The following is a 25,788-nucleotide window of genomic DNA, read 5'->3' as shown; positions in this document are numbered from 1 at the left end:
TCGCACCCATAGATTTCGCATAGATTCCCTAGGATTCCTCACATTGGAATCGTAAAGCGTCCGCAATAAGGAATCCTGACGAAAGAATCCTCAAGAATACTTGTATATGGGACTCGAGAACCCCTCGAGTGAAAATTGGGTTATGAGAATTCTTCGGATACGAAACCTATGACTTTAACCGATTTGTGCTCAAAATTCTTCTGTCTTGTAAATTCTTGTGATTTCCATTTAATTTCGATGGCACCAAAAGATCCAGTAACCTATCTACTTTCAGATTGGCGTCAGCGGTGCCCAAGAATTCTCTCATTCCCGGGAATCCAATACTCCGAAAACTGAGGAATTTCATGAATATTTGGACAATAGCTAACAATTATTGGTTCAAGATATATAAAATTACTTTAGCAGGCCATACAAATGGTTTTGAGTATTTTGGGCCTTCCGGAATAGATTCCACTGGCGCTTCTAGTGACCATAAAAACAATTAAACAGAACAAGGTCAAATACTATCCAATGTTGGTATATTCGGAACCGGGATGATGCCCCCAGACCGGAAAACGACCTCAGACGCCATTTTGAATTCTGAAATGGTGACTTCCGGACTCTGGGAAATATAAATATCTGGCCGAATTCCTCCGAATATGAGTATTTCCGGAATCGGAATGATGCCCAGAGAACGGAAATAGATACCAGACGACGTTTTGGAATTCAAAATGGCGTCTGGGTCGTTTTTTGGTCTCTGGGTATCATCCCGATTCCGAAAAAACCCATATCGGGTGATATACGACCATTTTAGGCCTTTTTTCAGAAACCGGAAGTCACTATATTGAATTCAAAATGGCGTCTGGAGTTGATTTCCGGTCTCTGGGCATCATTACGCATCCGGAAATACTCATTTTAGGAGGTATTCGGTCAGATTTTGTTATTTTTCAGACACCGGAAGTCACCATTACGGAAATCAAAATAGCGTCTGAGGTCGTTTTCCGGTTTCGGCGCATCATCCCGGTCCTGAAAATACTCATCTTGAATGGTATTCAACCTTGTTTTATTTAATGGTTTCTATCAGCAATAAAAGCCCCTCTGGAATCTATTCCGGAAGGACCATTTGAAAGCCATATCACTTAAACACTCAAAAACTAACAAATGGCCTGTGTAAGTAATTTTAAGAACTTTGAACCATTAATTGTAAGATTCTGTTCAAATATGGTGCTACAAGTATCACATCATGTATCAAGTATCGAATGAAAATTGCAGAAGTTACAAGTACTTTAATTTGGGGTATCCATGAACCCCGTAGCACATAACGGTTGAAGTGAAAGGTTTCGTATCCAAAGAATTCTCCTTCAAGAGTCCTAGCCCCATAGACATGGCATTCCTTTTTCAGAATTCTTCATCAAAGATGCTTCACGATTTCAATGTGAGGAATTCTAGGGAATCCGAAAGATTCTCATTACACGATTCTCATTCAAGAATCCTAACCCCATAGACAGGACAGCCTTGAGGATTTTTTTTCAGGATTCCTTATCAAGGACGATTCACGATTCCAATAAGAGGAATCCTAGGGAATCTGAAGGATTCTCAAAACACGATTCTCATTCAAGAATCCTAGCACCATAGACAGGGCATTCCTGAGGAATCATTTTTCAGAATTCCTCATCAAGGATGCTTCACGATTTCTATGTGAGGAATCCTAGGGAATACGACGGATTCTCATTACACGATTTTTTTTTTTCATCTATAATTTATTTGACACGGCACAAATACAATTTAATGTTTAACGGCGCCAATTATATCTGGTAGCTTACTTTCTAAAGTATCTTAATAACTAAAAGCAAATTTTTTATCCTCGCTGCCGACTACGAGCTGAAACTAAATCTAACTTAAAGCTATAATATTTTGCATTAAAAGCACTGGTTTACTGTATGATGGTTTTCATTGCCATAGGTAAGCAGCATATTGAATATGTTCCGCTGCTGGGCCAAGATATTACGGACTGGCATATTGGGTTGTCTCCCTCGGGACCTGAGAGTATCGTGCGGGTCTAGTTGCTGTTTCCGGATCCGGGGTCTCAACGTGTTCTTGTCGTTTGGTTAGATGTAGGCGGAAGGGAATAGGATTAAACTGGGGCGTGGATGGATTTCAGGAAAACGTATATAAGGGACATGTAGGATAGGTCACGGCTCGCCAAGACATCCCGAACAGGAACAGCCGGCTGCCTACTTTCGGCCTGCAGGGAAGCTATTAATTTAGACCTGGCGTCACGGTGTACAGGGCACCAAACCACATGCTCTCAATGCGTGATAACCCTCACCACAGGCACAGATACCACTTTCCCCGAGCCCAACACGACAGAGATGCGCGTCAAATCTATAGTGATTGGACATAAGCCGGGACATCACGCAAATGAAATCCCGACCTACATCCAACCCCTTGAACCACGGGTTCGTCGACACCTTGGGGATTATGGAATGTAACCACCTTCCCAGTTCCCCTCTGGTCCAAGCATTTTGCCAACTGATGATCGTATTCTGACGTACAAATGAGAAAAATTCATTAAAGGCAATTGGTCTTTCATAAATTCCACCGTTTGTTGCGCCCACCTTAGCCAAAGAGTCCGCTTTCTCATTGCCCGGTATCGAGCAGTGAGAAGGGACCCACGCTAAGGTAATCTGAGTAGATTTTTCGGATATAGCACTCAGATGTTCCCGTATTTTCCCCAGGAAATACGGAGAGTGCTTAACATCTTTCATCGATCGGAGAGCCTCAATGGAACTGAGACTGTCCGTAAACATGAAATAATGGTCCGTGGGCATTTTTTCGATAATCCCTAGGGTGTACTGAATTGCAGCCAATTCTGCGACGTAAACAGAAGCAGGATTATCAAGCTTATGGGAGACGGTTAAATTGTTATTGAAAATACCGAAGCCAGTGGACCCATCAAGAAGTGATCCGTCAGTGTAGAACATATTGTCGCAGTTGATGTTTCGATATTTATTGGAAAAATTTTTGGGGATCTGCTGCACGCGTAAATGATCCGGGATTCCACGAGTTTCTTCTATCATGGATGTATCGAAAAACACAGTAGAATCAGAAGTATTTGATAAGTCGACACGATTTGGAATATTCGAAGAAGGGTTAGTATTTTGGGACATGTGATTGAAATACAATGTCATAAAACGGGTTTGAGAATTAAGTTCGATTAACCTTTCAAAATTTCCAATCACAGGACGGTTCAAGACCTCACATTTGATAAGAATGCGAGAAGACAGCCTCCAGAAGCGGTTTTTCAATGGTAGTACTCCAGCTAAGACCTCCAAACTCATCGTATGGGTCGACTGCATGCAACCCAAGGCGATACGCAAACAACGATATTGTATTCGCTCCAGTTTGATCAAATGTGTGTTTGCTGCGGAGCGGAAGCAGAAACACCCGTACTCAATAACAGACAATATCGTTGTTTGGTAAAGCCTTATAAGGTCTCCTGGGTGGGCTCCCCACCATTGTCCGGTTATTGTACGAAGAAAATTCACTCTTTGTTGACATTTTTTCATCAGACCTAACGTGACAACCCCAGGTGCCTTTAGAGTCGAACCAGACACCAAGATATTTGTGTACCAAAACCTGAGAAATCGTTTTACCCATTAATTGTGTTTGAAGCTGAGCAGGTTCATGCTTCCTAGAAAAAACTACTATCTCAGTCTTCTCCGGAGAGAATTCGATACCTAGCTGTAAAGCCCAAGCAGACAAATTGTCCAAGGTATCTTGCAATGGTCCTTGCAAATCGGCAGCTTTGGCTCCTGTAACAGAGATTACACTGTCGTCTGCAAGTTGTCTTATCGTGCATGAATTTGCCAGACATTCGTCGATGTCATTTACATAAAAGTTGTAATGAAGGGGGCTTAAACATGAGCCCTGGGGAAGACCCATGTAGCTGATGCGAAAAGTTGCCAAATCGCCGTGCGTAAAATGCATGTGCTTTTCGGACAACAAATTGTGCAAAAAATTGTTCAAAATTGGAGAAAATCCTTGTCGGTGAAGTTTACCCGAAAAAATGTCAATAGAAACGGAATCAAAAGCCCCCTTAATGTCCAAGAACGCAGACGCCATTTGTTCTTTGCGAGCATACGCCAGCTGAATATCTGTTGAAAGCAACGCAAGACAATCATTCGTCCCTTTGGCACGGCGGAAGCCAAATTGAGTATCTGATAGTAGACCATTTGATTCGACCCAGTGGTCAAAACGACGGAGTATCATTTTTTCCATCAATTTCCGGATACAGGATAGCATTGCAATCGGCCTATAAGAAATGTGATCAGAAGCTGGTTTTCCCTGGTTTTTGGATGGCGATCACCTTCACTTGCCTCCAATCCTGCGGTACAATGTTTTGCTCCAGGAACTTATTGAACAAGTTCAACAAGCGCCTCTTGGCATTGCCGGATAGATTCTTTAACAAGTTGAATTTGATTCTATCTAACCCAGGCGCGTTATTGTTACAGGACAGGAGGGCAACAGAAAATTCTGCCATCGTAAAAGGTGATTCTATCGCGTCGTGGCCCGGAGACGCATCGCGAACAATGTTTTGCTCAGGAACAGAGTCCGGACATACTTTCCTGGCAAAATCAAATATCCACCGACTTGAAGACTCCTCGCTTTCGTTGACCGTTACGCGATTCCGCATTCTTCGGGCTGTGTTCCAAAGAGTGCTCATCGATGTCTCCCTCGACGTCTCGTTCACGAACCGACGCCAATATCCGCGTTTCTTTGCTTTAGCCAGGCTTTTAAGATTGGTATTAAGCTCCGAATACCGTATATAGTCGTCGGGTAAACCTCCCTTCTGGTAGGCCAAAAACGCGTCGGATCTTTGCGTGTAGACATCGGAGCACTCTTGGTCCCACCACGGAGTTGGAGGCCGCTCTTTGATCGTTTCGCCGGGATATTTCTTCGTTTGGGCTTGCAACGCGGCGTCGAGGATTAAGCCCGCGAGGAGGTTGTATTCTTCAAGTGGTGGGTGATGTTGAATCAACTCGACCGTCGTTGAAATCATTTCCTCGTATAACTTCCAATCGACATTCCGTGTGAGGTCATACGGAATGTCAATTGGTCGCATGCGAGTTGAACCGTTATTAATTGAAATAAGAATAGGCAGATGGTCGCTACCGTGAGGATCGAGGATTACCTTCCATGTGCAATCCAACCGTAGCGACGTCGAACATTAGGATTGATCCAAAGCGCTTGGGCGCACTGGAGGTTTAGGAATACGTGTCATTTCACCGTTGTTTAAAATAGTCATGTCGAAGTCATCGCAAAGGTTATAGATTAAAGAGGAGCGGTTATCATTGTATGGGGAACCCCAAGCCACGCCATGAGAGTTGAAGTCTCCCAAAATCAAACGTGGTGAGGGAAGAAGTTCTATTAAATCAAGGAGCAGCCGTTGCCCAACCTGTGCTCTGGGAGGAATATATATTGAGGCAATACAAAGCTCTTTACCTTGTATTGCCATTTGACATGCGACAACTTCGATGCCTGGAATCGAGGGGAGGTTAATACGATAGAAAGAATAGCACTTTTTAATCACTAAAAGTACTCCTCCATATGGGGTGTCTCGATCAAGGCGAATAATATTAAAATCATGGAAGTTGAGATCAATATTTGAAGTAATCCAAGTTTCACAAAGGGAAGATGCATCGCATTTGTTTCTATGTATTAAAACTTTAAATGAATCCATTTTTGGTAAAATACTTCTACAATTCCACTGTAAGACAGAGATAGAATCTCTCGTATACGCAGATGAATTAGGCATCGAAAGATACAATCGCTGCAAGGAGGGGCCATTGGGCAGTCAACTGCTTCAAAAATGATTTAACTGTTGGGAGGAATGCTGTAAGAAAGATTTTAATTGGATCGGGTACATTGAAAGTTTCAATAATCCAGTCCGCAATATCAGAAAATTTCACTAATCCAGAGTTTGTTTCATCAACTGGGAGTGCAAAAGGAACAACTGGGGTTTTAGATGTTCCTGGCAGTGCTGGGAACTCCTCCTGGGACTTTAAATTTGCAAGCCCAGGAGGAGTTTGCTTCGGTTTTTCCGCAGCACTGTTTGGTTTGTTTGTAACTTTCATTTCACTCTGGGAAATCTTAGGACCTTTTCGGGGAAGTTTAGGAGAGGAAATATTTTTCCTCTTTCTAGACGCCCCAGGATTGCCATAAGTTGTTCCCGCTGGTGAATCGTCAGAATCGGTTTCATCAGAGGACAACAGATCAAAGGGGTTCGATGTTATGGTAGAAGTGGTCACGGTCTTCTTCAGCATCTCAGCGTAAGATCGCTTTGAACGCTCCTTAAGTGACCGCTTGATTTTATCTCTGCGCTGCATGTACACCGGGCATGTGGAGAGCTCATGCTGATTTTCCCCGCAGTGAATACATTTTTCAGCATTTACACTGCAAGAATCGTCCGCATAAGTTTCTCCACACTTGCTACATCGTGCCTTATTGCAGCAGTAGGCGGCTGTGTGGCCTAGCTGCTTGCAATTGGTGCAATTCATAACACGGGGTACATACAATCGCACAGGCAGACGAACCCGATCGATCGAGACGTGGCTAGGGAGAGCAAATCCGGCAAACGTAACACGAAACGAGTCTGACGGAGTGTACACTTTTGTGCCGTTGACAAGAGACACAGACCGCAATTGCTTGCAATCTATGATCTTTACTTTTACGTCGTGACACAAAGCATTTTTGAAGCAGCCAAAACCGCTTGCCAAGATACACTCGACCGACAGACTCGAATCGGTTATGACACCGTCGATCTCCACGTCTCGTGCGGGTATATAAACGCGATACTCGCGTGTGAAAAGCTCGGAGCGAGCAATAGCGTTGGCCTGTTCCAGGTCGCTGACCACGACACGGAGCTTGTTGGGTCCGACCTTGGAGATTTCGGTCACGGCCTTGTACCCCTCCGTCAGGTCTTTCGAAATCTGCAGGATGTTTAACGGTTTCGATTTCGGTCCTGCTTTTGGCCGAAAGAAAACAGTAAAGCTGCCCTGAGATCCGTCCGGGTAAAGCCTGGGGCGAGGGGGGACTGGAGAATTAACAGAGGAAGGGTTGGCAGGAGGGACAGGGTCGGAGGGGTTCGGGGATGGTGGCACGGGAGGCGAGGGATCTACATCCATCGCGCTAAATCTAGCGAACTAGCGCCGACAGAACACGTACCTCTTTACTTCTCCTTTCAGCAGGGTTGGTTGTCCGAACGGTCGAAGCTGCAGCCGTTACAGCCAGCAGCACCAATACAGCAGCTCCAAACAGCCACCAGCAGCGAGCCGGGTGTGTGATCACTCAGCACAGCGACACAACTCGCTGTCAACTGTTGGCTTCTTCTTTTTCCTCCTTTGTGTTGAGATTCTCGTCCACTGCTGTAGCACAAATCACTTAGCAGCCAAATCGGCTTACGCACCAGCAAACAGCCACGATACGAAACAGTTGCACAAAGGCGGGCGACCTTGAACCTTCACTCGACCAGGCAAACAATGCCAACACTTGCTCGCGCGTCTTTTGTTTTATATTCTATCGGAGCGATCACCAAACACGTCCTATACTGATGCGTGTTCGGCACAGAAAAATAACATTACACGATTCTCATTCAAGAATCCTTACCCCATAGACAGGGCCGTCTTGAGGATTCCTTTTCAGGATTCCTTATCAAGGACGATTCACGATTCCAATGTGAGGAATCCTAGGGAATCTGAAGGATTCTCAAAACACGATTCTCATTCAAGAATCCTAACCCCATAGACAGGGCAGTCTTGAGGATTCCTTTTCAGGATTCCTTATCAAGGACGATTCACGATTCCAATGTGAGGAATCCTAGGGATTCTGATTACACGATTCTAATTCAGGAATCCTAGCCTTATAGACTGGGCATTCTTGAGGGTTCTTTTTTCAGGATTCTTTATCGAGGACGCTTCACGATTCCAATGGGAGGAATCTTAAGGAATCCATGCGAATCTTATGTGTTCGTCCGGGTAGAGCTCTTAAAAAATCATACTAAGTGCGAATTTTTATTGGTAGCTTAAGCTGTAAAAATTTGACCGTAGTATATTTAAGACATAGGATATTTTACTTTTTGGATAATTCATCTTTCTCTCCCTGCTCTTTCTTCTTCTCTATCCCTCTGTTTTTTTTGTATCGCTATTTATTTCCCAAAAGCAAACAACAATTATCGACAACTTTGCATAATTTTTACACTCTTCGTAGTGCGTCTCAACAGGTGTAAATAAATTACCCTTTAGCTTTTTCTCAAGAATTTGAATTAGATTTTAGAGGAAACTGCAATGCTCACTTAGTTTCTTTTCTGCCTTCACTTTCTTTAAAATATATATTAAATTGTACGTTGAATCCAGATTTGCAAAGAATTAGAATCTTCTACAGCTTTCGGGAGCCAAACATTGTAGCAGAATCTGATCTCACTGTGTTCAAATGTAACACAATTAGCGATGCAGATATTTTGAAAAGCTTTACCAAAGATGTATAGACCTATTTACGTACGAATATGTTAGTGCCACCCGTTTGCAATGCTACATTTGGAACAGCTGAAAAACTTTTCAGTTGAACACTTATACTAGGTTTTAAATTCAGTTCTGAATATATTTTTCACTCGTGACCAGGAATCAACAGTTGATGGTTAAGGTGATTGACAAAATAAGGAAAAAGTTTTGAGAAATTGTGAACATCGAGAGGCGATGATTAACAGTTTGGATGAAACTGAAGCAACTTTACTTGGCTATACACGTTCACTAGTGTTTGTAGGTGAAAAGTTACCTATCTCTGTGATATGATACACTATGCTCAAGTAATATATAAATATTGCTTTCTAATTTAAGACTAAGTGCAATCAGACTATCCATGTTATTCCGCTTCTCGTTATCGCAGCAAGTTTTATAAAGTCTTCATTTCGAATTTTATCATACAGCCTAGACCTCCGAAAAGAACAATGTTCTCGACTGCACTCTGAAAATCCAAAATTCGTAAATGTCGTAAAAAACCTTCATTTTCAGATAATGCATTTGAGATAGAATTAAATTGACAACTTTCATGAATACTTTTTTTCCTGTATAATTCTGAACTATAATTTTTCGAGAACAGGTTGGTAGAAATTTGCTTCAATTCGTAAAAAATATAAGATGCTGATTCATAATTCTGGGTCCTGCGATTTCTAAAAATAAGGCGAAAGTGATATTCAAACCTGGATTATGGGGATTCAAACAAAAAACTGCATTAAACTAACATACACATTTGTTGTTCTAGTATGAAATCAGCATCATTGTTATCTATTACTGTTTCCTGACGTTCGATTATTTCAAGAAAAAATTTGAGTGGCTTCTAACTAGCATTTAAAAATTGGTTTGTGATCGAAAAAATAACACTCATATACTCCAGTGACAACATCCATAATATTTGCGAAACCCACGTCGAGCTTCAATTCAATCATCACATTCGGTTCACACTCTGAAAACCATCGTTTAAATTCGTTCCATTGGTTATTGGAATTGGACTTACGTTGGTATACGATTTGTGGTTTACTGGTCTAATAAGTATAGAGTAATAGGTAGTTAGTATAACAAAGGTTTCTGCGCCACTAGGTGGATTAGTTCAGGTCTTTTGTTTATATTTTCAAAAATACTTAAGATTTGAATCATTTAGAGTATTTTTGCAGAGGTAGTGTTGTTAATTGTTGAGTTACGCTTGATGAATAATACCGTTTTATTTTTCTTTAATGCAGTATTAAATTATAATCTGCGGTAAAATAAAAATACATAAACAGAAATCTATTTCTAGAAAAAAGTCGTCAATGAAAAACCTTAAACCCTGAAATTTGAAACTGCTGTAACTCGAGTTCTACCCTCTGAGTGATAAGTGCTACTCACCAGGGGAGAACAGGATCACCGCCTTCATACAGCCAAGCTCGCTTAGGTCGGGACCGATCTGCCGGAAGCGGCACAGAATTTCCTGCATTGTTTTCATCTCCATCTGGGTGGCCGGATCTTGGGGCAAACGGTCCCGCACCTGTGGACTCTCGAGCAGCGCGCTGAGATCCCACGGAACGCTCCACTGGGCGAAGTTGAGCAAAAATAGTTCTTTCCAGGACTCCTGCATAGTAATAAACATAGTAGATAAGTGAATTATTCTTAAATCTTGAGCATACTCTCTACCTGTAGCAGCAGATGTTGATCGTTTTTGGACAACGTTTGAAACGGAATCAAGCACCGTACCCATCGAACTGACATGAAGAGCAACCGGGCTGTGGTTTCCTGTAAAAAGACGAGTCGGGTTGTCGAAATCCGATACTATTTAGAATGTGGTTATCATTACCTGCAGAATCTCCCATGTCGGCAAACGTAACCCAGGACTACCGGGAGGTAACACCGTTGGATGATGAATTAAGGGAGGTGGAGGAGGTGGTGGCGGAACAGGGCCCCCACCTTCCGGAAGATTGAAGCTTGGAAACATCAGGTTGTTGTTGTGTATTTGGTACTGAAGGAACTCCTGGCACTTGTCAGAACCCATAAGAATGTCTAAAACTCCGTTCTGAGAGAGTGGCGAAGGTAGACTGAGGTTACTGGCATTGATTGGAGTAGGGCTGAGGACACTTGACCCGCAATCTACGGTGGAAGGTTGAGGGCTGGTCATGCTTTCGGATGGAGAATCGACACTGATGGAACTTTTGGAATCGGTGGGAGAGGGTGGCAGTTGTTCCAAAGGCTTATAGAATCGCTGGCTGGAAGGCGAAAAGTCGAACGAAGGAAGTCTTGTATGTTCTATCTTAACCGGTGGCAATAAGTTGGGTGGTATCTGAGAGTTGTTGGCAGATGCAAACTCGAATTTTGTCTGTTCCAATTTCACATGTTGAAGCAAATTAGGTGGCATAGGATGACTAAGGGGGGCAAACGAGAGAGGTTGTGGATGATGCAGCATCGAGTTTTGCTGCATGCTTGCGTGATGCATACTGGCAAAATGTGGCACATGACTGTAGGAGGACGTGTTCACAAATGGCCCGCCAAGGTGATGTGGATGCGCTCCGTTCGGCGGGAGGTGCTGTAGTTTCGGCTTTCGCGGTCCTCGTTCATGTTGGACGGCTGCAAGGAAAAATAAAAAGTTGGAAATTACCTTCATTGCTGTTCTTCAATCGGTTGAAATTAATTACACTCGCACCACCGAAAAAGTAGAAATTAAGGACTGTCAAAAAAAAGTTTCCCTGCGGCAAATGCCCAACAAAACCGTACCAATTCGAAAATAGGATAGAACAACTTCCCCAATACCATTGAAGAGAGGTGCATTGTCAGCTGGAAAGCGTTTTATCATCCGATAGCAAGGGTTGATGGATGAACAGAATCTGCCTGGCAGTCAGAGCATTCTATTAAGAAAGCCGGAGGGCAACCTTTCTAAATAGAGGGGTTGGAGTAGAAACAAGACCAGAGCGTATCTCCATTAATTGTGATGTGTGAAACTTCACAGCTTTTACATTATTTATTCATTTGGCTCGTGGGTGTCTTAGCTTTTGATGGCAATATCTTATTCATTGTCTAGTTGCCTGCACATGCAAAGAGGTTCGTTTGTTTGCATACATGTACACAAACTGGGATAAATCCGCCATTTTTTGTGTTTTATTTGATTTATGTTTATTTAAATTGAGAAAGGTCTGAACGAAGTGTCAATCGCATTCACAAACTTCACCAAAAAAATCTTCACAAAATCCACTCTTTGGAAAACGTCAACTCAATAGACCAAAATACACAAAACTATGATGATTTGATGTCACTACAACATGTTATTTTGTAGAAAATTTTTTACGTTTTTACCGTAAATTGACCATTTATATCGAGGCCAAGTTTTACTTAGCAAATGTTGAACATAAATGTATGACTACATAGAAGTACATAACACGCGCACGAACTATTATTTTACCGATCTGTGTTCGAAAATCTTATCGCTTTGCGAGTGATTCGAACACATCCGCATGGAATTTAACTATTCATCATAAAAAATCTTACTCGAATGCTTCGCTGAAGCTAGGTGAAAATTCATGCTCAGTTCTATTGTACTCAGGTGTATATACGTGAAGTTGATTAATTATAAAGTATCTAATTGAATGCAGCGAATTTCCGCTTTTTTGTTTTCCGGTTGCGCGCCGGGACGTGCTTCAGACTGTGGACGTAAGCACAGGTAAATAATGCGTATGTGTGTGTATGTGCATATGGGTGTATGAAGCTTAGGTTAGCTTCATCGTGTGACGCTCTTTATGGAGAGCTGAAGCAGCAATAGTGCATACGTAAATATTTATGGTCTGATAGAGGAGGGTTGCGATACAAATGAGCTGGCCGGGCGCAGGGATGCTGCCGGCAAGTGTTTCGCTTCCCACGAGCTTTTGATGGTCGGCTTTCCGGTTTGATTCCAAACAGGGAACATGAACGTATCGGTCTTTTGATGAGACAAAAGTGACAATGCTATACAGAAAGGCTTTATACTATCGGCTTCGATTTATGTATTTTCAATTTTCGGTTGAACTGACTGTTTTTGAACATGTTACCGTTGGCGTTGATCTTCTTCGGTATTATCACAGCTCCAATGTGTGGGGTTAGGGTTTACGACACGTTTGAAATCATACATTTGAAAGTAATTTTTAGCACTTTGAAGTATGAAGTAGCATTGATCTTCTTAAGAGTCTGTCTCAAAGGAGTTTAGAAAATGTTAATTTTTTGTATGAATCGTATACGAGTTACAATTAGAAATGAAAAAAGAAAAAAACTTCAGGCCTTAAAATGATTAGTGTTTTTGAGTTAAATGTGTGTTGAGCAGCTCTGTGTAACGACACGAACTAAGTTTCACCCCGATGGAACCTACCTCTTGTTCGCAAAACCACGACTTTAGATTTGTGTGATTCGAATAGCGAAAATCTTTTATGCGTTTTAACTGCATGATTTTTTGAAATTTGTTATGTTTCAAGGTAGATGTTAATTTAACAAATTTTGGTTTGGGACAGACTCTTTGTATTAGAAAGATCGTAGCACTGGCCCCGCAATCGCGTTGTACACTAACAGTTGGCCGCTAAGTCTGTGTATATATAAAAAGAATGTCAAGCTCCGATTGCGGAATGCAGCAACAACATAGCCGGATTTAGGGGGATTGGGGCAGTTAGGGAGGCCATGGCCCCGGGTCCCCACACTTTGAGGCTCCGCAAAAAAAAGTGTTTTTTGTATTGTTTTATTAAGGTGGTTTTCAGCCACAGGCTGGTTCGCTACCGTCTAAAAATGAAACGCTGCACTTATCAGCTTTGAAAACAAACGAGTATCTTCCAATTTTAACTACTAAATGACACGCGTCGGAAAAACAAACGATTGTTTGTGTGAGATTTCAGAAGTTTTCTGAATTGTACATATAAAAAAAATTCGATTGCTTCCGCTGCAAGTGCGATGTTTTAGTGTATATTTCATCTGCAAAAAAAATTGGTCTTTCGAAAAAAATACTACGTCGATTTCATTCCAATACATCCCTCCCCGCCTTTGTCACAAAACGATCATACACCCCCCCCCCCGGTCCACCCATGTATGCTACGTCATTTAAGCATGCTCCCTAGGATAAAATTTATTGTCATTGATCACTCTCGAATACTGTTTTTTTTCGTATTTTTTCCATCGAGTGTCTGAAATGATTTAGGAGGCTTTATATTATTTTCGGCTGTGTCCTGTGTATTTTTACATTTATTGGTAAAATGAGTTTAACCTCATCAATCGGTTTTACTCAACCAACACCTATCAAATGTTTGTCGTTTTTTTTTAATTTCCGTAAATAATCAGTAAAATTAATTATGCTAATTTCTACAATGAAAATATTTGATGGATTTCGACATTATTCTGACTATCCATTTATAATACTTAAAAACAACTTGGGAACCTGAGATACATTCAAATAGTTTGTTGTGAGAGTTTATTAACAACAGATGCGTAGGGTTTACATTTGATATCTTTTCATCGAATTTTTTTGCATATTGGTGAAATTTGCAATTGTTGAAAATTTGTTTCCGCAACGCAAGCAAATCTTTTTGATACAATGTGCTATTTTCAAAACCATGTCAAATATTATGAATACATCCAGGTTTTATAAAGGCAGGAGTTTTTTTTTCCTCTGTGTGGACTCATCACTGCGACCAGAGACATATTGATCTATTGTGATATTGCCCAGGTGTTTTCTGTACTCCGCACTTCATATTATTGGCAGTATCACTATTGAAGTGAATGATACGCTTTTTTATATATACGTGCTTGTGTGTGAGAGTTTACCCTTTCATTTCAAGCTTACTGCTCTACTATACTGAGCCTCTTTTCTATCCTACCAATATCGCCAAATTACAATTCCCTGAATTGAAGCTACACCTAACGTTCTTCTCTGGCCAGGTTTATTCTAAGAGGGATTTATTATGTCAAGAGAAAGGAGTCTTATCGAAACCTTGTTCCTAGTGGCAATATCGCCAATTACAATTCCCTGTAGAGAGTGAATATTTCTGAAATCAGTTTTATTATAAGAAGGACTTATTTTGTCAAGAGGAAGGAGTCTTATCGAACCTCGTTCCTCCTACCAACACCGCGTCACAATCACAATTCCCTGAAGAGGCACTCAATGCTTCACCTCTGGGCAGGTTTATTATAAGTAGGACTAATATTTTTGTCAAGAGGAAGGAGTCTTATCGAAACCTCGTTCCTCCAGCCAAGACCGCGTCATAATTACAATTCCCTGAAGAGAACTATTATACGTTACTCAGAACAGTTTTATTATAAGAGGGACTCTTTTGTTAGAATGCAAGTCAGCAAGGGTACTAAAGAATTCAGCTTGGAGGGAGGGTATGTAGTGGAGAGCCTGAGAATGAACCCATGTTAAAGTCCTTTGACAACCAAATGGCCTGATTCTACTAAGATTCGAACCCACGACCACTCGCTTATCAAAGCGGACTCTGTAACCTTGCAACTACGAAGCTCTCCTAAGGCAGGAGTTACATACATCGCAAGAAACCCCGTAGAAAATACGTTAATTTGGAAATCTGCATTAAAAACTGCGGTCATTCAATAAATCGCATTTATTCGTCAGTGCGGAAATAACCAAATTGGATTGTATTTGTCATGTTAGGTTTGTTTTATAAAAAATGTAAGTCACCATTTCGAATTCCGTCTTCAACGTATCATCTCGGTTCTGGGAACAACAGATGGCTTTTGGCCATTTTATGATTAAAGATTTCAGAAGATGCAAATGCTTGTCGATTTTCAGCCTCAACATCATCCAGGTTCATTCCGCGTCGAACACTCGACAGAAACGGACGTGCAAAGTGGTCGTTCTATTACAATCCGGTCCGTGTGTACGAATAGCCAAACAAAAGAGTGTATTATTCGCGCTAAAGGCCAACTAGATTGTGAGTTGTGTCGATACGTTCTGTACCCGGCTCACAACTTTGGCTGTATTGGTGCAAAATACCAGCTGCAGTTTTGATCTGTGCACCGTGAATAGATCTTTTTAATCCAAGCCCATCAGTTGACAGTCGAGTCCGTGTCGCTGTGCTGAGTGATCTCACACCCGGCTCACTGCTGGTGGCTGTATTGGTGCTGCTGTACTGGTGCTGCTGGCTGCTTTGGGTGCAGCTTCGAACGATCGGACAACCACTGCTGGAAGGAAGAAGTAAAGAGGTACGTGTTCTTGTCGGCGCTAGTGCGCTAGTGCGCTACATTTAGCGCAATGAATATAGATCCCTCGCCTCCCGTGCCACCATCCCCGAACCCCCCTGACCCTGACCCTTCTGTTACCCCCTCCCCTGTTCATTCTCCAGTCCCCCCTCGCCCCAGGCTTTACCCGGACGGATCTCAACAGGGCAGCTATACTGTTTATTTTCGTCCAAAGGCAGGAGTGAATTCAAAGCGTTTAAACATACTGCAAATTGCTAAAGACCTGACGAAGGGGTACAAGGCCGTGACCGAAATTTCCAAGGTCCGACCTAACAAGCTCCGTGTCGTGGTCAGTGATCTGGCACAGGCCAATGCTATCGCTTGCTCTGAGCTCTTCACACGCGAGTATCGCGTCTACATACCCGCACGAGACGTGGAGATCGACGGTGTCATAACCGATTCGAGTCTGTCTGTCGAGTGTATCCTAAAAAGCGCAACCGGTTGCTTAAAAAATACCGAAACACAGGCGAAGATTTTGGATTGTAAGCAATTGCGGTCCATGTCTCTCGTCGGCGGTAAAAAAGTTTACACTCCGTCAGACTCGTTTCGCGTTACGTTTGCCGGATCTGCACTCCCTAGCCACGTCTCGATCGACCGGGTTCGTCTGCCTGTGCGATTGTATGTACCCCGTGTTATGAATTGCACCAATTGCAAGCAGTTAGGCCACACAGCCGCCTACTGCTGCAATAAGGCACGATGTAGCAAGTGTGGGGAGACTCATGCGGAAGATTCTTGCAGTGTTAATGCTGAAAAATGTATTCACTGTGGGGAAAACCAGCATGAGCTCTCCACATGCCCGGTGTACATGCAGCGCAGAGATAAAATCAAGCGGTCACTTAAGGAGCGTTCAAAGCGTTCTTACGCTGAGATGCTGAAGAAGACCGTGACCACTTCTACCATAACATCGAACCCCTTTGATCTGTTGCCCTCTGATGAAACCGATTCTGACGATTCATCAGCGGGAACATCTTATGCCAATCCTGGGGAGTCTAGGAAGAGGAAAAATGTTTCTTCTCCTAAACTTCCCCGTAAAGGTCCTAAGATTTCCCAAAGTGTAATGAAAAGTACGAACAAACCAAACAGTGCTGCGGAAAAACCGAAGCTAACTCCTCCTGGGCTTGCAAATTTAAAGTCCCAGAAGGAGTTCCCAGCACTGCCAGGAACATCTAAAACCCCAGTTGTTCCTTTTGCACATCCAGTTGATGAAACAAACTCTGGATTAGTGAAATTTTCTGACATTGTGGACTGGATTTTTGAAAATTTCAATGTACCCGATCCAATTAAAATTTTTCTTACAGCATTCCTCCCAACAGTTAGATCATTTTTGAAGCAGTTGACTGCCCAATGGCCCCTTCTTGCAGCGATTGTATCCTTCGATGCCTAATTCAACTGCGTATATGAAGGATTCTATCTCTGTCTTACAGTGGAATTGTAGAAGTATTTTACCAAAAATTGATTCGTTTATAGTTTTGATAAATAAAAACAAATGCGATGCATTTTCCCTTTGTGAAACTTGGCTTACTTCAAATATTGATCTCAACTTCCATGATTTTAATATTATTCGCCTTGATCGAGACACCCCATATGGAGGAGTACTTTTAGGGATTAAAAAGTGCTATTCTTTCTATCGTATTAACCTCCCCTCGATTCCAGGCATCGAAGTTGTCGCATGTCAAATGGCAATACAAGGTAAAGAGCTTTGTATTGCCTCAATATATATTCCTCCCAGAGCACAGGTTGGGCAACGGCTGCTCTTTGATTTAATAGAACTTCTTCCCTCGCCACGTTTGATTTAGGGAGACTTCAACTCTCATGGCGTGGCTTGGGGTTCCCCATACAATGATAACCGCTCCTCTTTAATCTATAACCTTTGCGATGACTTCGACATGACTATTTTAAACAACGGTGAAATGACACGTATCCCGAAACCTCCAGCGCGCCCAAGCCCTTTGGATCTATCCTTATGTTCGACGTCGCTACGGTTGGATTGCACATGGAAGGTAATCCTTGATCCTCACGGTAGCGACCATTTGCCTATTCTTATTTCAATTAATAACGGGTCAACTCGCATGCGACCAATTGACATTCCATATGACCTCACACGGAATGTCGATTGGAAGTTATACGAGGAAATGATTTCAAAAGCGGTCGAGTCGATTCAACATCATCCACCACTTGAAGAATACAACCTCCTCGCGGGCTTGATTCTCAACGCCGCGTTGCAAGCCCAAACGAAGAAATATCCCGGCGTAACGATCAAAGAACGGCCTCCCACTCCGTGGTGGGACCAAGAGTGCTCCGATGTCTACACACAAAGATCCGACGCGTATCTGACCTTCCGGGATACAGACGATGCCGACGACTTTAAACGTTATTCGGAGCTTGATACCAAGTTTAAAAGCTTGACTAAGGCAAAGAAACGCGGATATTGGCGTCGGTTCGTAAACGAGACGTCGAGGGAGACATCAATGAGCACTCTTTGGAACACAGCCCGAAGAATGCGGAATCGCGTAACGGTCAACGAAAGCGAGGAGTCTTCAAGTAGGTGGATATTTGATTTTGCCAGGAAAGTATGTCCGGACTCTGTTCCTGAGCAAAACATTGTTCGCGATGCGTCTCCGGGCCACGACGCGATTGAATCACCTTTTACGATGGCAGAGTTTTCAGTTGCCCTCCTGTCCTGTAACAATAACGCGCCTGGGTTAGATAGAATCAAATTCAACTTGTTGAAGAATCTACCCGGCAATGCCAAGAGGCGCTTGTTGAACTTGTTCAATAAGTTCCTGGAGCAAAATATTGTACCGCAGGATTGGAGGCAAGTGAACGTGATCGCCATCCAAAAACCAGGGAAACCAGCTTCTGATCACAACTCTTATAGGCCGATTGCAATGCTATCCTGTATCCGGAAATTGATGGAAAAAATGATACTCCGTCGTTTAGACCATTGGGTCGAATCAAATGGTCTACTATCAGATACTCAATTTGGCTTCCGCCGTGCCAAAGGGACGAATGATTGTCTTGCGTTGCTTTCAACAGATATTCAGCTGGCGTATGCTCGCAAAGAACAAACGGCGTCTGCGTTCTTGGACATTAAGGGGGCTTTTGATTCCGTTTCTATTGACATTCTTTCGGGTAAACTTCACCGGCAAGGATTTTCTCCAATTTTAAATAATTTTTTGCACAATTTGTTGTCCGAAAAGCACATGCATTTTACGCACGGCGATTTGGCAACTTTTCGAATTAGCTACATGGGTCTTCCCCAGGGCTCATGTTTAAGCCCCCTTCTTTACAACTTTTATGTAAATGACATCGACGAATGTCTGGCAAATTCATGCACGATAAGACAACTTGCAGACGACAGTGTAATCTCTGTTACAGGAGCCAAAGCTGCCGATTTGCAAGGACCATTGCAAGATACCTTGGACAATTTGTCTGCTTGGGCTTCACAGCTAGGTATCGAATTCTCTCCGGAGAAGACTGAGATAGTAGTTTTTTCTAGGAAGCATGAACCTGCTCAGCTTCAAACACAATTAATGGGTAAAACGATTACTCAGCTTTTGGTACACAAATATCTTGGTGTCTGGTTCGACTCTAAAGGCACCTGGGGTTGTCACGTGAGGTATCTGATGAAAAAATGTCAACAAAGAGTGAATTTTCTTCGTACAATAACCGGACAATGGTGGGGAGCCCACCCAGGAGACCTTATAAGGCTTTACCAAACAACGATATTGTCTGTTATTGAGTACGGGTGTTTCTGCTTCCGCTCCGCAGCAAACACACATTTGATCAAACTGGAGCGAATACAATATCGTTGTTTGCGTATCGCCTTAGGTTGCATGCAGTCGACCCATACGATGAGTTTGGAGGTCTTAGCTGGAGTACTACCATTGAAAAACCGCTTCTGGAGGCTGTCTTCTCGTATTCTTATCAAATGTGAGGTCTTGAACCGTCCCGTGATTGAAAATTTTGAAAGGTTAATCGAACTTAATTCTCAAACCCGTTTTATGACATTGTATTTCAATCACATGTCCCAAAATATTAACCCTTCTTCGAATATTCCAAATCGTGTCGACTTATCAAATACTTCTGATTCTACTGTGTTTTTCGATACATCCATGATAGAAGAAACTCGTGGAATCCCGGATCATTTACGCGTGCAGCAGATCCCCAAAATTTTTTCCAATAAATATCGAAACATCAACTGCGACAATATGTACTACACTGACGGATCACTTCTTGATGGGTCCACTGGCTTCGGTATTTTCAATAACAATTTAACCGTCTCCCATAAGCTCGATAATCCTGCTTCTGTTTACGTCGCAGAATTAGCTGCAATTCAGTACACCCTAGGGATTATCGAAGAAATGCCCACGGACCATTATTTCATCTTTACGGACAGTCTCAGTTCCATTGAGGCTCTCCGATCGATGAAAGATGTTAAGCACTCTCCGTATTTCCTGGGGAAAATACGGGAACATCTGAGTGCTTTATCCGAAAAATCTACTCAGATTACCTTAGCGTGGGTCCCTTCTCACTGCTCGATACCGGGTAATGAGAAAGCGGACTTTTTGGCTAAGGTGGGCGCAACAAACGGTGATATTTATGAAAGACCAATTGCCTTTAATGAATTTTTCGCATTTGTACGTCAGAATACGATCATCAGTTGGCAAAATTCTTGGACCAAGGGGGAACTGGGAAGGTGGTTACATTCCATAATCCCCAAGGTATCGACGAACCCGTGGTTCAAGGGGTTGGATGTAGGTCGGGATTTCATTTGCGTGATGTCCCGGCTTATGTCCAATCACTATAGATTTGACGCGCATCTCCGTCGTGTTGGGCTCGGGGAGAGTGGTATCTGTGCCTGTGGTGAAGGTTATCACGACATAGAGCACGTTGTTTGGTCATGCCCTGTACACCGTGACGCCAGGTCTAGATTAGTAGCTTCCCTGCAGGCCGGAGGTAGGCAGTCGGCTGTTCCTGTTCGTGATGTCTTGGCGAGCCGTGACCTATCCTACATGTCCCTTATATACGTTTTCCTGAAATCCATCCACGCCCCAGTTTAGTCCTATCCCCTTCCGCCTACATCCAACCAAACGACAAGAACACGTTAAGACCCCGGATCCGGAAACAGCAACTAGACCCGCACGATACTCTCAGGTCCCGAGGGAGACAACCCAATATGCCAGTCCGTAATATCTTGGCCCAGCAGCGGAACATATTCAATATGCTGCTTACCTATGGCGATGGAAAACCATCAAACAACAAATCAGTGCTTTTCATGCAAAACATTCTAGCTTAAGTTAGATTTAGTTTCAGCTCGTAGTCGGCAGCGAGGATAAAAAAATTGCTTTTAGTTATTAAGATACTTTAGAAAGTAAGCTACCAGATATAATTGGCGCCGTTAAAGATTGAATTGTATTTGTGCCGTGTCAAATAAACTATAGATGAGGAAAAAATCATCCAGGTTCTGGAAATATTCTTATTGGGTGGTATTTGACCACTCAAGGTTGTTTTACAGACGCCGGAAGTGGATTGCCGACCTCTTGAAAACTATATCGATCCCGTCCATACCATAAAATGGGGTAGCCATTTGAAGCTGTTTTTCAGAAAACGCAGGTCATCATGTTAGAATTTAAGATGGTGTCTAGGGGCATCGCGGTTCCAAAAATACTTATATTTATTCAGATTTGCAATATTTCTAAATTCCTCAGGGAAGCAACCTGGGTCCACTGCTCTTCATATTATTTTTAAATGATTCCGCCCTTTTACTACAGAATAACTGCAAACTAGTTTATGCGGACGACCTAAAGCTTCATTTCGTTGTGGTTACAGTTGAGGATTGTGAACGTCTGCAATCATTACTTGATATTTTTGCCAATTGGTGTCATAGGAATAAGCTGTCTAAGACACAGCTTATTCCTATGACACCAATTGGCAAAAATTGACAAATGTGTAGTTATTACGTTTTATCGCATCCTCAAGCCTATTACTTTTGCGTATGAAATTGATGGCGTAACACTTAGGAGAGTAGATCAGGTGAATGACCTTGGTATCCTGTTGGATACAAAAATGTCGTTTGACCTTCATCGTTCGGCGATTATTTCTAAAGCGAGTCGTCAACTGGGATTCATCTCGATAATAACTAAAGACTTTTCCAATCTCCACTGTATCAAGGCTTTATACTGTGCGCTAGTTCGTCCTCTTTTGAAAACTGCCGCTGTAGAATGGTGCTCATATCAAACCTCGTGAAGTTTAAGAATTGAGCGCATCCTTAGACTGGCCCTGAAGAATTTACCATGGCGCAATCCATCAGAACTTCCACCGTATCCTGACCGATGCTTACTCCTGGGTTTGAAGTTTGAACACACTGCAACGACGAAGACAATTCAACAAGCGCTATAAATTGGAAAGATTCTTAACGGAGAAATCGACTCACCTTTGTTGCTTTCGATTCCAAATTTGCGAGCACCGCAGAGAACGTTGCGCAACGATGCGTTGCTTGTGCCTAGGTTCCATCGAACATCTTTCGGTTATAACGAACCAGTCACTGCGTGCATTCGTGCTTTTTCAATAGTAGAAAACTTATTTGTATTCAACGAAACTAGCCATAGATTTAAAAATAGGCTATTTAGATCGAATTTGTTGTAAGTTAGGTTGTAATTCATTAAGACTAAGCGTCAGATGAGTCGACAGTGGAATGTGATACGCATATAGATTGTCGAACAGTATCACCGTCCTCCGTAGTTTAATTGGTCAAAACACCATGCCGGAGACAGGGAGATTGCGGGTTCAAGTCTCGTCGGAACGCGGAATATTTTTCCAATTCCAGTTCGCTTATTTTTCGATTTCCCTACTGTACACACTGTCTGCTTGATGAACTAGAATGTTAACGGGTAAAAGCCGTTGTTAAAAATAGAAATTTAGTTCGAAAAAATAAAAATATCCCAAAAATTGCCTAAACTCACTCATTTTCATTCAAGTTGAACGTACTCGGCGTCGCTTGGAATTAAATTGATCGAAATTACGAATCATTTCTTTCATTTTACTATTTCTTTAGCACGACTCACTACACAAATAATACGTCAAGTTTCATACATTATAATTTAATCATTATGAAATTCATTTATGTGAAATGAGCCGTTGAGAGCAAAAGTGGTACATGCGCCATTAAGTAAATTTTTCAGGAGACGCGATAAACGAAAACACTCAAGTAATAAATTATTTTCAACAATTTTTCCCAACATAACTGCACTAAATCATTGCTGGAAAGGTGTCAAAAGACGGTACATGAAAGGATAACGAGTTCTGGTTGAGAAACTTACACAAACTTCAATGGAAAAACATATACTACTTTTGTTCTATGGGAAAAATAATGACAACCAGAAAACGTTGAGAGCAAAAGTGGTACATGTCCAGTCTAAGCACGAAGGATGCTTTTGCTCGCTAATCTTAAAACATAGAACATTCATGTCTTCAGCAGAGTTGTTCAAGTGATTGAGAACTATAGAATGATGATCTGTTTGTTAAGGAATTCTGTCACTTTGTGGCGCTAGTGTATATGTAACAGAAGACATTTTAAATAATCTAGATCGACTGGGGCCAATTCAAAGGAAAATATCCTGGTATCTTTAGAATTGCTATTTGGTCGGTAATAACTACACGATGGACCCAAGTTCAACTTTCGATAGACTACCGGTGACCCTCCGGATCCAGAAATACCGTAGAAGAGGAAAACTGAAAATTATTCCGGCTATAACTCTGGTATAAGTTATCAGATCTCGGTTTTTCTTTGATACTATGGTATATTTTTGCATGTGATAGTTTCGAAAAAAAAACACGGAAAATACTAGAACCTGTTCATTAAAGCAGACAGTGTATGTAGTTATAGGAGCGACAAATGAGTGAACTGAAAATATGATACAGCCTTGGAAAAATATACACCGTATCCAGATGGGACTAGGACCTGTTTTTCAAAATTAATCTCGTTTACGGTAATTCCGAATCTTTCGGAGGGCTCTCTGATGGTAAATTTGAGTAACATTCTGTCATGAGATCATTTATTTTCGTCTGGGAGTGGTTTAGAAAAAAAGTGAGACTGTTCTTAAAAATTAATCTCTTTTATGGTAGTACCGGTGGTTCACGTGGTGGCCATCTTGGAGCATATTTCGTTAAAAGATCATTTTCCTTCTAGAATTGGTCTCGAAAAAAAACAGGAAGCTTTAGGAACACAATTAAAAATTGACATTTTACGCTAGTTCCGGATCTTTCGGTGAAATCATTTCGTTTCTAGTCAATCACGCAGAAGCAGTTTCGAAAAAATTGGGAAGCTCTAGAATCACTTTAGAAAATTGACCTCAATTACGGTATTTCTGTAACTTCCGGAAGGCTATCGGCGGCCTGCCTAAAGCCAAACCTGGGTCCAGTGTGTAAATATATATCTATATCACAGACCTCAGAGAGTTATCTTCTGAATTGGCCACAGCATACTGAAATAGATAAAACTCTTTCTGTTACAAAATAGTCACGGGTACACTAGCGCCACGTAGTGAGAAAATTCCAAAACAGATAGATCTTCATCTGAAAGTACTCAATCACTTGACCAACTTTGCTAAAGACATGATTGTTCTATATCCTGAGATCTTCGACTTACAATTCATCTAATATGCACAGACTGGACATGTACCACTTTTGCTCTCAACGAAATGGTGATTATGTTAATTACCAAAAATTGTTCTGGCTATAACTTTGGTTTAGGTTATCAGATCTCGGTTTTTCTTGGATATTCTAGTACGTTATTGCGTTCTGCATCAATTTATGCATAAAACCCAAAAAGTGTAAAAATGGCACATGTACCACTTTTGCTCTCAACGGCTCAAATACAACATCGCTATTCTTGGAACGCAAAGAGTGGAAATACCTCTATTGGATTGTATTTGGAAATGTCAGGATGTATTCCAAAAGACGGAATCCGCAATTTCGTATTTCAAAATAAAATCTGAAGTTGATTTCCGATCTCTAAGCATCATCCCGGTTCCTGACGTGACGTTTGATTATATTACAATCATAAAAATCACAAGGATTGCATACAAAGCCACGACCGCAAGGTTGACGTAGAACTACCTAGAACTAGAATGTTTGAAATTTTGTGTCGAAGTGCTTCCGAATTTCCGTTTGCACATACATTACTAAACAGTAATGGAACAAACACTATGCAACGCGAACAAGTTTCAACAGTCAGAGTGCATATAGATTGATATAACGTTTTACTTTTAATTCTAGCGTAAAAATAGGAAAAATTAAATCGTTAATAATTTGTTTGTTGTCCTCATAAGGACAGTTGTTGTTCAATTTCATATAAAATGTTGATCGCATCTGTGTGCTACCCCGACAGATGGGGATTAAGGCATTTTCATAATAACACAGCTGAAAACTGTTCTTACAATGAAAATTTGACGGCCCATATATTTAAATTGCCAGCATTACAAACGTTTTTGTGTTGTCAAAATACGGTAACTTTTCATTAGAGCAAGTGTCAACTAATGTACCTCAGATGCTGCTTGCTACTGTATAAAGGTAGCTTTTACTCTAGGAAGTGCCACTGCACTAGCTGGCCCTGTCAATATCGCTGCTGATACCACTGCTGCTCCTCATGTTGTCACTGTCTAGAACTAATATAGGCGGTTATACCACAATAGATCTACTACCAATGGTTGCAGTGGTTCAGTCTCCTACAGTCTGTCAACCGTACTTGTAAAGCAATCATAAAAGGACCAATCAGAGGTCGAATTTTGCGTTTTATATGATATATGTTTGTGTGAGTGTGTGTGTGTATGTCTGTGCGTGTGTTTGCGTGTGTGTGCGTGTGTGTGTATCTGCACATGTGTGTATGTGTAAATGTATGTTCGTATGCGTGTAAATGTTTAGTTTTAAATGTTCGGTATAATTGTGCTATTGGCTACCCAATTTTATTCTTTAGGGTAAACTATGAATCCAGCAGAAATTATCAAGATGTAATTTGTTTCTAAAATTTGAA

General features: G+C 41.8%; 1 protein-coding gene across 1 annotated transcript in view; it reads right to left on the bottom strand.

Moving 5' to 3' along the window:
- Nucleotides 1–25,788, bottom strand: part of LOC129726528 (protein dissatisfaction) — an 80,195-nt gene that overhangs the window by 15,461 nt on the left and 38,946 nt on the right. The window contains exons 4-6 of the mRNA XM_055683345.1: nucleotides 10,363–11,126; nucleotides 10,203–10,301; nucleotides 9,918–10,140 (exon numbers count right to left, since the gene is read on the bottom strand). Coding sequence (XP_055539320.1) covers nucleotides 9,918–10,140; nucleotides 10,203–10,301; nucleotides 10,363–11,126 — 1,086 coding nt within the window. The remainder of the gene's footprint in view (nucleotides 1–9,917; nucleotides 10,141–10,202; nucleotides 10,302–10,362; nucleotides 11,127–25,788) is intronic.

Source organism: Wyeomyia smithii, chromosome 3 (genome assembly GCF_029784165.1).
Source record: "Wyeomyia smithii strain HCP4-BCI-WySm-NY-G18 chromosome 3, ASM2978416v1, whole genome shotgun sequence".
Taxonomy (NCBI): domain Eukaryota; kingdom Metazoa; phylum Arthropoda; class Insecta; order Diptera; family Culicidae; genus Wyeomyia; species Wyeomyia smithii.
The sequence above is the reverse complement of the archived record's forward strand: the minus strand, read 5'-3'. Positions and strand labels throughout refer to the sequence as shown.